The sequence below is a fragment of the Teleopsis dalmanni genome, chromosome 1 (genome assembly GCF_002237135.1).
Source record: "Teleopsis dalmanni isolate 2A chromosome 1, ASM223713v2, whole genome shotgun sequence".
Taxonomy (NCBI): domain Eukaryota; kingdom Metazoa; phylum Arthropoda; class Insecta; order Diptera; family Diopsidae; genus Teleopsis; species Teleopsis dalmanni.
In genome coordinates this window covers 196,319,519-196,331,125 of record NC_051846.1, presented here as the reverse complement: position 1 = coordinate 196,331,125, position 11,607 = coordinate 196,319,519, and the positions used below count along the sequence as shown (strand labels likewise).

Genomic DNA, 11,607 nt, shown 5'->3' with positions numbered 1-11,607 from the left:
TTGGCTTTATAATGAGCTAATTAAAATGTGAATTGGTATTTAGACTCTATTATGAGCAAGTACATCTTCTAAGAAGAGAGCCACTTCAAAATATCTTAGTAAATAGCTTAGTTTGTATTAAAGCGGATTATTAAAAGGGCAAACGCACAAATTGTTGATGTAATTTCATTAGAATTACTCAGTCAAGTTATAAACCGTGATGTATATTCAAATTTTTTTTAGATTGGATGAAATGCATGTAGTAGCAGGGTTAGGGCCTGGCACAGTGGGGCGAAATATATAAATGCAGCAAGATTTAAGACAACAAATAGTTTTTATTAATTCTTTTTAATTTCAATCAAACTTAAATTATAAAGCTTATATAAAACTTTTTTTTTTTTACTGTACGTAAACAGTATGTATTCTCTAAACAATTTGAAAATATGTTGAATCCATCTATATAGATTGTAATAAATTATCAAGGAAATAAAATAAAAAAAAATATATACATATATTGTACATAAATACGCAATAAATATGCTGAATAATGAAAGCAGCTAAAAAATTATATATGTCGACAAACTAATAACTTCACAAGCACTTCGTTTTTAAATCGACACACAGTGTAACGTGTTCATATAACAAGCGGACAAAAATAGTAAATGTTATGCTATTTTCATGAAATTTTGCATAAAGACTTATATTAAGGATAATAAAAAGTTTCTGAAAAATGGGCATGGTCCGCCTATTTTTACGCCCACCTGCCATACAAAGTGAATGATCAAAATGCGCAAATTGGATACAATTTCAATGAAATTTTGCAGGAATATGTGTTTTTATAATATGACAATATTTCTGAAAAATGGGCGGGATCCGCCCATTCTTACGCCCACATGTCATACAAAGTGAATGATCAAAATGCACAAATTGGATTCAATTTCAATGAAATTTTAGACAAATAAATGTTTTTAAAATGTTAACATATTTCTAAAAAATGGGCGTGGTCCCATTTTTAGTTTTACTGAAATTTAATGCAAAAATAATATTTATAAAAAAGTATCTGAAAAATTAGCATAAAATTCCTTCTTCTAAACCAACTACTTACAAATATAAAGCGTATAAAAAAGAGTTGTTTCAAATAATATATTACTTATAACAAGTTTCATGAGTTTTCATAATATATACATATATCATATACTCGTATTTCAATTACTTTATTCGCTTTCATCAGAGGTGTCACTGAATGTAATATTTTCTATATCAAATTCGGAACCGGAGCAATCTACGCTCTCTTCAATCAAATATTCCGCCATGTCATCATAGGCATGTGATTTCCTTCGCATTTGTTTCCTTTGCGAAGATATAAGTGGTTCCGAAGCTAATAATAAATGATTTAAAAGATCTTTATTCGATGAAACTCTTGATGATTTTCTAGTGTGGTTTAATCGGTGTTTTCGAAATTCTTTATGACTTGCTTCTATTGCATCTTCGGATAGAAGGCCAATTGGTATATTGAAATGTTGTATAACTTCACATCCATGAATCAGTATTTTATGTAAAGTTGCTGGCATATTGTACCATGAGTAATGTACTATATAAATTTCCTGAGTTTTTTGTAGAAGATCTTTAAATGTTAACAAATTTATGGTTTTACCACTTGATAAAATGCATAAAATTATGTACAAATTTTTTATAAACTCTGTGTTAACTCCAGTAATACTAGAAGCTAATTCAAATTTAGAGAAAAATTTTTTAGCTGTGTTTTCATCATTTGATGTTCCGTAGCCTGTTTTGACTCTATCTACAATTAATCCCATTCTATTTCGTAATTCTAATTGAATTTCTTTTTTATTTTTATTAAAAATTTCTTTTGCTTCATCAGTAGTAACTCTCCAGCACCCTAAAGATATTCTATAAGCAATTTTTAATACACACTCAAAACTTCTTATCCAGGCATGCAACGTTGATAATCCATACTGAAGATTTAATTCATTTGGTGGGCTTGTAATTGCAGTTAAAATATTCATTTTTGAAGGGGTGGCATTGCAAAGATAACAAGTACTACAAGATCTATTTTCAGTTAATACATTTACGACTGCTCCATCAATCATTGTTAAATACATTTTGAAATGAACTTCAACATCAAAGTTGTCAATTTTGAAATAATATGGTTCAAGTTTGTCGATTTGCTGAGACAAATGTTTTTCTGTAGATTGTATTAAATTTCGATTTTCTTTCATGAATATAAATTTTATTGGCCGGCAGTACATTATTGAAGAAGGAGTTTTATTTTCCCATACGAGATCATTGTTGATATTATTTGTCATTTTAAGTGGAACGAACCCCACAATGAACATGAACTCATCGGTAGCGTTTTCATTAGGAAATGTTTGTTTATAAGTACTATGACCTGAGCTGCCATCAAAACCCCATTTACATTCTAATAAAATTTTCATACTGCAATTAATTTTGTTTAATGCTAATAAGCTTTTAGCTGTTACATTAAGCAAAGTTTGGAGCGGCACTTCTGCTGAAGATTCCGACACAAAAATAGGATTAGGTAGCAATTCTTCCTTTGCTTTCTTTATAAGGTGGTAGCTTGGAAAGCAATCAGGATGCATAGCATTTATCACCGACCGCAAAATATTATATTTTCTTACCGATAAATCTAAATCAAAACACAAAGCGATAGCTTTATTTATCGATAAGCGTTTAATTTCATCTGTATAATTTAAACGTTTTGCAGCATGTGTAATTTCTTCCGGTGACTTCAATGATATAAGTTTTTCAACTTTACGTCTTTTTGTTCTATCACAGCTTTCAACATACGATTTTACAGGACGGCCCTTATTATTATATGCGTTATTACTTATTTCATTTTCACTTCTTAGAGGCTCCAAGGCAGCAGTTGTTGGTTCCTAATTTTGTGATATTACTTCAAGTTTCAGCAACAAGAAATAAAAATGTACTTACGTCTAAACATTTGCAGTCATCGTACCTAAACTCAAAATCAAGCCAGGCGGAATTCTTATTAATAAATTTAGTTCTCATCCTCGAACTATGTAACCACTTTCTTTTTAATTGTATTTCAAGAAAATTGATTTTCTTTTTGAGTTTTTGACTATTTAATTGAAAACCAACTCTTTTCAAAACAAATTCCATCATAATATTTATTTTTTCAACACGATTTTTTTCTGTTTCTGTAAGCCATAACTCAAAAAGTTCTTTAATTTTAATAATTGGTGTCATTAAAAGTTGCAGCTAGATGCAAATAATTTTTAGATATTCTTTAAGTACATACTTGAATAAGTAATTTGTCAAAAAATTAGAAATATAAATTGATATAATTTTGAGAAAAAGACTTTTAAAGTTTAACTTTTATGAACTGATCACGCGCGCGAATTTACTTTTTTAGAATAACGGTAAAATGAAAATAGGAATCAAAACAAAATAAATCAAAGTGTTAACGGACTTACTAAATTATATATTTTACTCATATATGCATTTTATGCAGAGTTGTACCTAAAAAAAACTAATATATGGCTTGAAAGTGCATTGCTATAAACTTAGGTTTTTTCAAAAAAAAAATTAAGATCTAATTAGAGTGACTTTGATGAGAAGATGTGGTCCCATGCATAGAAATTTTTGAAAAATATTTCAGATTTTTCTTAGTAGAAGTATTACCTATCAATATGTAAACCGCTTTTCCAATTCTAATAACCTTCATTTTTTATGATTTTTGTCCGCACTCGTTACACTGTGCGACACCTTGGCAAAGTATTTGTCTACCAAAGCGCAAAACCCTCTTAATGAGTGATGGCAAAATGGTGTTCTATTTAATAAAAATGTTAAAAATATTTGGATAGTTAAGTACTGATAAGTACTCTTTAGACTTTTCAACATAGCATGACTATATTTCTGTTTGAAACTAATAGGAACAAAATTATTTCGATAATACAGATTATTTGTATCTAGAGATATATATAAATTAACAATAAAATAATTAAACAGATTGAAATACAGTTCGGTTCGCTGATTCAAGAATCTAGTATGTCATCTATTATTAATAAGTACTTCTACAAATACTTTTAAGTGAATTTAAATTAACATTCATTGATAAGGTGTTTGACATATTAACTTTTTTTAATAGAGAGATTAATGATATCTGATTTATTTTACGATATTGATATCCACTTCGATGATGATGGAGGTTACAGTTGATTATAATAAATTTTTTATATGTTAGCTAAATGTAATTAAAAACATTTATTGACTATGGACTTGGTAGTAGATGGACCTAGATATCCTACATAAAAGAGAAAGCCTTTGATTTGTTACTTAGAGTAATTTAGTTTGAGGTCGGACTGCCCTAGTGTTACTTAATCGTACATTGAGATCTTATACTATGTTTTATGTTTTTGAAAATGACATAATATGTAGAATTCAAAATGTTGATAATATCTGTCTTTCTAAAGTGAAAGAAACTAATATTGATGATTAAATTAAATAGTGATATATAAGATCTGACATGATCTTATATAAAAGGGATTATAAAATTAATGTTTGATATTATTTTCTATTCAGAATATCTACTTTTATTAATTTCAAACCACATATGTTGAACTTATGAACATAAGCCCTTTTTCTTAATATTTTAAAAATTCTTAGTTAAAAATATATTTTCCCTACAATGGCAGCGTGTTAGCTATAAATTAAATAAGTTATAATATTGAAGTAACAGTTACTATATGTTTGTTCATTATTCTTCGCACAGAAGGAAACATACTTTTAATAGTATTTATTTGAGCACCGCAGGATGTAGCTTACACTTGAAATTACTTCCTTGTAATATTATGATGTTTTCCATTCGACGGTCTTGCATCTATACATCCATACACTTATAAATTTCACTTTCACTTTCTCATTTTTTAAGCCACTTGCATGAGCAGTTTTTCCACTGCAAATAAAGGTAATAAATGAATAAATCCTTTAAAGGCAACAAGCGAACTTAATAGCTTTCTTCTGCGGCGTTTAAATTGCCTTTGAGTATTTTCTTCTAAAGAAACCTTTTATAACAAATTGACTTAATGAATGCACACGGATTTTGGTTAAATTTTCTGTCTAGCAATCATCAAGGTAAATGTTATTAGTGTAATGTTATTATCACGCAAGCTTTCAGATTCAATTTAAGTCAAATTTTAGATTGTTTTCCACATGTAAGTAAATTTTGCAAGTAAGGAAAATAACTTAATTGGCTACAAGGAAGAAAATAAGTAGGATGTTATATAATAATTATAATATCAAAGTGAATTTTGATGTTTAATTCTTAGTCAATATATTATTTCTTGTTAAAAAATATAGAGTTTACTGGTTTCAAATGTACTTAACTACTAATGAAGTACTTTAAAAATTACCAGCAATTGCTTTTCATATTTTTTTATTACCACTAGAGCCATTGTATAGACGTAATATACTTATGTGAAAGAAATTAATTGATCTACTATTTGCAAAGGAAATTGAAAAATGCATAGAAATTGAATAGCTTCCACTTCATTTCTGGTTCAATTAAGTTAATTAGCACTTGTTCATGTGCGAAGGACTTTTAATAAAAAATTGCTAAGATAAATTTAAACCTTACTTTAAAGTAAAACAACAAAATACTCTTAAATATTTTACAGAAGTAAAGAATTTCTTTATATTAAATAAGAAAATCTATGTTTTACATTTATATTCATTAAATAATTATTTATTAAACACGTGCACTTTATGTGACACTCTTTGCAATTTATAAATTTAATTTTAAATGAAAGCAACTTGAATAAAAATATTTCTTCAAATACAAGTAGGAATTCACTAAATAATCCACCAATTTAAAGTTTTCTTAAAAAATTTTTCACGATATGAAACAATTTCAAAGATAAAACTTCCTAGCATTGATGTCAATAAAAAATTCCTAGAAATGTTTAAAGGTTGCCATAATAATTTTTATTTTATGGAAAACGATATTTCAAAGAAGTTTTTACTCATATAAAAATGAAAAATCTTAAATATTTTTAATATAAGTTTGAAATGATTTATTTTCAGCTATGTAGTTATTTAAAGTATAAGTTATATTATATTAATTAAAACTTTACATGACTTATTTTTTTTTTTACTTCCATTGTTTATCTAAATTCATGCAGCATATTAAATATTTTCTTTCCAAAATAATAATGTCTAAGTTACTAGGATATAGGTTATAACATTACAATAAGAAGAATAATATATTTACAATACTAGGAATTTGGATTTGGGCAATAAAGGAAGGTAAACCACCTCTACCACAAGTAATTAAGATTGAATAGTTTCACTTTTAGGTTTCATTTCGAAATATCTTAGCATTTTTTGCTGAAATCTTTACTATAACTAATTTGTGCAAATAATTTTGATCACACTTAGAATATAATAATATTAGTTTTCTTGTACATATGCTATTTAAAATTTTCGTTCAAATGTTTTAAACGAAAGATAATGCATTCCTAACGTTAACTGTATTATTCTCTGGAAAGATGTGGATATCCGTACTTGGAAAACACATTGAATAAATAACTGATTCTAAAAAAATAAAATACATTAAATATTTTTCCAACCCACAGGATTATAACTGTTTTTAACTAAGCTCCAAACTTTATTTAAATAATTAACATAATTTATATAACTAGCTTGACAACGTCTATCCTTATTGCTAAACACTAAAAGTCTTTAATTTAATTTTTAAAGTTTTTTTTTCAGAAATATCATAAATATAGTCTGTTGTAAGAACTTCGCTTCAAAATGTATCTGCCCCCAAATAGTTTGCGTTCTAGCTCAGCACCCGTTGTTTGATGATTATTAAAAATATATATTGGAGAGCAGACTGAAATGCTAACAAATGTATGATTTGAAATTAGTTACATGTAAATGTCTTATTTAAAAACTCTCGAAACTCTACCCAAAATACTTGAAACTTATACTATACAGTAGTTCTTTATTTAGCTGTTTATATGTATTCTTATAAAATCCACATATATATGAAGAGATAAGGACTTACGGCAATGATTAATTAATCAAGAACTTTATTACTGAATTTTAATCATATAAACTTCAATAATTAATAGTAAATTGTACACATTCTGACAATTATTATTTATAATAATAAATATATTTTTACGTATTTATAATAGTAAAATTTAATATAATTGTCATAATATCAACTTGAACTTATAATCACAGTTCAAAAGCTTCCAGTGAAATGACACTCTAGGTGTCATATTTTCTTAAAATAAAATATTGATTTAATGTCCGTCTTCTTCAATATTTATTTATTCTTAAAACAGATAATTATATTTTCATATTAAATATCACAGTAGATAAATTTTATTACAGACATAACCCTTTCAATTCTATATTTATATCTTTGATTCTTACGCTTCTGAAATCATAGGCAAAACAGTTTTTGATTGATGAAAATTGTTTTTATGTCTGTCACTCACTGTCGATAAAAATATTTTTATTAAATATCAGAACATCATGAGTTTTTCTAACTTGTTGCAATATTCAAATAATTTTGTACTCGCAATCTTTATTTCTATTTCTTCGTATTTATCTTGCCATCAGCAATTTTCTGATTGAATGCAACCTTTTGCTTACTGTTAAAACGGAAAACTTTGATTGAGGTTTTATTGAAAAATACCTCGAAGCTATTTACATTAGAAAGATTGGCCCTGTTTGTATAGCTAATAGATATATTTTGGGTCGCATAATTCTAAAAGTTTCAAACAATAAAATATGAGTCTTCTAAGAATTTTTAAATTTATAGCACACATAGTTTCATTCATCTTGCTAAAACTTTTTATCCTTTAACTCATACTTTGTTAATAAAGGAAATTTTACGTTTAAGAAAATTCTAAAAATTATGGAATGGTTATAAATATTTAGGTCTTTATAAAAATTTCTAACGTCTGAAATATGTTAAAAATTTTTTTCCCTAACAATCAGTTAATATTAATAAAAAAATCTATTTATCATAAATTATAAATAACATATTTTTTAACTTCAAAAATATTTTTATAAGAAAAACATAATTTATTGGGATTTGGTTTTTATTGTTTTTTTTGTAATGTTAAAAGAAATTTTTTTTAAATGTAGACTAGCATTTCTAAAGTTGTTTGTTGCTCGAATGTCCATGAAAATCAGTTGTCCAATTTAGTAAATACATATTCTTTAATCAACTGAAATCTGTTGAGAAAAAGTTGATGCTTTAATCATATAATAACATATGTGTATGAAATATTACCAGTTGTTTGAAAAATAATTAAGAGATTGTTTTTTAAATTTTAATGATGATTAGATTACTATCTACAAAACAGTTATTGGAATTTAAAGAAAAAAAAACAACTACCATAAATACTTTACTTACATGAAAGTTTGTTTATTGAAATTTAAATAAATTTCAATACTATGTTGTTGTTGTTTCTTATTAGAACTAAACGAAACTTATTTGCGAGTTTTGAGAAAGGCAATTAGGTCCTTACGGTCTTCAGGTTTTTTCAAGCCAGCAAATACCATCTTTGTTCCCGGAATATATTTCTTAGGATCTGCTAAGTAATCAAACAAAGTTGAATCATTCCAAGTGACGCCTTTTTTCTGGTTGGCTTCAGTATATTTATAACCAGAAGCAGTACCACTCCTGCGTCCCATAACACCATATAAGTTGGGCCCAACCTTATGCTTGGCTCCACTCTCTATTGAATGACACTGAGCACACTTTTGAACAAAGATTTTCTTACCTTTCTCGGCATCTCCCATAGTTAAATTTTTAGTTAGAGATTAAGTGCTAAATTAATTGAAAATATATAATAACTATAAGTGATTTTCTAAATCAAAAAAATTTTGCACATATTATAAATTATGATTAAATAATCTTAATGTTATTAAAAATGTTTCTAATTTTGTTTGATAAATGTTTAGATTGTGTATCCGATTAGGATTACGTGAGTTGCCGAATACGCCTGACAATTGTTTTTCGTTTCACGAAACCTAACCTTATATGTTATATGTTTTCCAAAAAAATGTGTATGATGTCGAATATTTGAAACAATAACATTACAAAATCTCGTAATTTTAAAAAAGGTTTGAAGAATTTGCAAAGTTTGCAAAAGTGAAATATATATATTGTTCAGTTACCTGTCAAATTTATTGGAGAAATATAAAAAGTGAAATTATTGCTGTAAAATTACCTTTGACGCAGGAAATTTAATTGTAAATTACACTATTTAGATATTCGGCTCAAAATTGCTATTGCCTGCCAAATATCAATATATTCTATGTTATCGCTTTACTGACATAATTTTTGAAACTTACACAATTAATAAAAATTTTATTTCACTTTTATATATATTTTTATATTACCTGATAAATTTTTTAATTATTCTTAAGTTGCTTTGTTAAATTTTATGCAAAACTCAATCGAAGAAGTAAAACTTCAAACTAATTTTATTGCGCTACCTTCGGACAGAATTACATAGAGTTGCCAAAGCTGCACTGACAGGGTTGCTATTATTAGTAAAGTTTCTATATTATTCAGAACTAATTAAAATGGTCGTGAATACACCGTGCATACTTGAACCTTGTTTATATTTGTATAATATAAATATATCAGTGAAATATTATACATACTTCAAATACATATATATATTTTATAAAATGTAAATATATCTGAATTAAATTGTGGGATACATGAATTTTTATAATTGAACTTTGATTTTGATTCACTTTATTTAATATCAAAATATAACGATGATATGGAAAATTCACATATATTATAATGTATTTTTTGTATTTCAGTAAATAATTATAAGCTGTGAGAAAATTCTTAATGAGATATTAAATTCGAGAAATCTGATTGGAGTTTTGTTTATATGGAAAAAATTTGATTTTTCTAATAATCAAACTACCCTTGAAGCCATTAAATGTATCATTATAAAATCGTCTTCGACAAATAATTGATCCAGATTCGTGTAGTCTTAAAAGTTGTTTTAATGGTTCAAAAATCAATATAAGACTCGTAACAATCTTTTGCTTCGAATAAATATTAGCCTATTATAAGGCACTAATAACAAATTTTAATTAGACATATCGCTTTTAAGCATTGTCTAATCACCTTAAAATGCATTTTAAATTTTGGATGATATCTTTCGACTAACAGCAACTTTAAAATCAGTCTTACTTTTTGATCGTAAACACTTTAAAAATGAATTTTAAAATTATGTACATTAATAATTAGGAATATATAAATATTTATTTTGATACCAAAATTATTACTTTCTTCCGTGTGGTACTCTGGTACTCGTTTTTAGAAAATGGTACTTTCTTGAAGCGCCAAATTTTTTGTACATATTTTAATTTAAATTTATTTATAAATGTCACTGTGCACTATTTTGTAATTTGTTAATTTGTAACGATATGCAAAACATCTATTCATAAAAAACAAAACAAAAAAAAGGGATATTTCTATATCGGACGTATCTAAATAGCTTATGTATGTAAGTGTTGAGTGTTCAACTAATACGTTTATAGTCTTAAAGTCTATAAATAAATTAAATAAAAATAATTAAAAGGCTCTTTAGAAAACATGAATAAGAAATTGTATTTAATTATAAGTATATTAACAGATATATTATACAGTCACATCAGTGTATAGGTTTCTATAGGAAACCTGTATAGGAACCTGTATAGTGTATAGGAAAACTGCCAGCCGATAATACTGGTAATATTTTCACCTACAGATAAGGTAAAATGAATGGAGCTTAAGACCAGAAATAATATTACGTTGTGGAAATAACTTTTTGAAAGATATACACTATGTATGATCACCAAAAGATAGTCGCGGATTATTTAAACCATAAGTTTGCTACAGCTAAAAAGACTTGTACTGTTCTATATCTTCTATATATTTTATATACTTCGTATTTTCTTGTTAAAAGACAATAGAAAAAAATTTGACTTTTTTTTTATAGAAATGTTATCTTTATGAACCAATTTTGGTATAGAAAAAAAATTTGAAGTGGCACCCGTGTGTATAATTAATAGACATAGTTACTGCTAAAGAGAGCAAGTAGTGAAATTTAATAGTGAACAATACTGTTTTGATCAATCTGACAAGGTACAGAGAGATTCATCACTATGATCAAACTTCACAATATTCAAGTTAACATTTATGACTGAGTAACACCGGTTTGATCAACTTGACCGTGACCAGATTGAAATCAAAATTTCTTTTCCTCATAGACTTTTATGAATGAGTAAGGGTAATTTGTGCTTACTGTTTCAATTTTCTAAGGAATATTTTATTAACAATATTGTATCAATTTTTAGACCAATAAAACTAATAATAAGTACTATATTGACTTTTATTTTAAAAGAGAACAGCTATTTTATTTAATTATAATACTCTTTAATTAATTTTTAAATAGTGGATAAATCTCTTCTAAATATATATTAATCATAATTTTCATGAAGTAGAAAAATTTATGTTCCTATTCGTTGCATGTTAGCGGTAATTAGATTTCTCTAGCCTTTGTTAGCCATACAAAAGGTCATAATAGTAGT

The 11,607-nt window shown here is 26.4% G+C and overlaps 1 protein-coding gene across 2 annotated transcripts; it reads right to left on the bottom strand.

Annotated features, from left to right (window-relative positions):
- Positions 1–8,416: 8,416 nt before the first annotated feature.
- Positions 8,417–9,429, bottom strand: LOC119673230 (cytochrome c-like). 2 transcript variants are annotated; one of them, XM_038084484.1, is made up of 2 exons: positions 9,409–9,429; positions 8,417–8,833 (listed from the first exon to the last, which is right to left on the bottom strand). In XM_038084484.1, exon 2 carries the CDS (start codon positions 8,803–8,805, stop codon positions 8,494–8,496), a length of 312 nt encoding a protein of 103 aa, XP_037940412.1. In that variant the 5' UTR covers positions 8,806–8,833; positions 9,409–9,429; the 3' UTR covers positions 8,417–8,493. The 2 variants fall into 2 exon arrangements, with proteins under 2 accessions (XP_037940412.1, XP_037940404.1); XM_038084476.1 differs by lacking the exon at positions 9,409–9,429 and adding an exon at positions 9,237–9,370.
- Between the last annotated feature and the right edge of the window lie 2,178 nt (positions 9,430–11,607).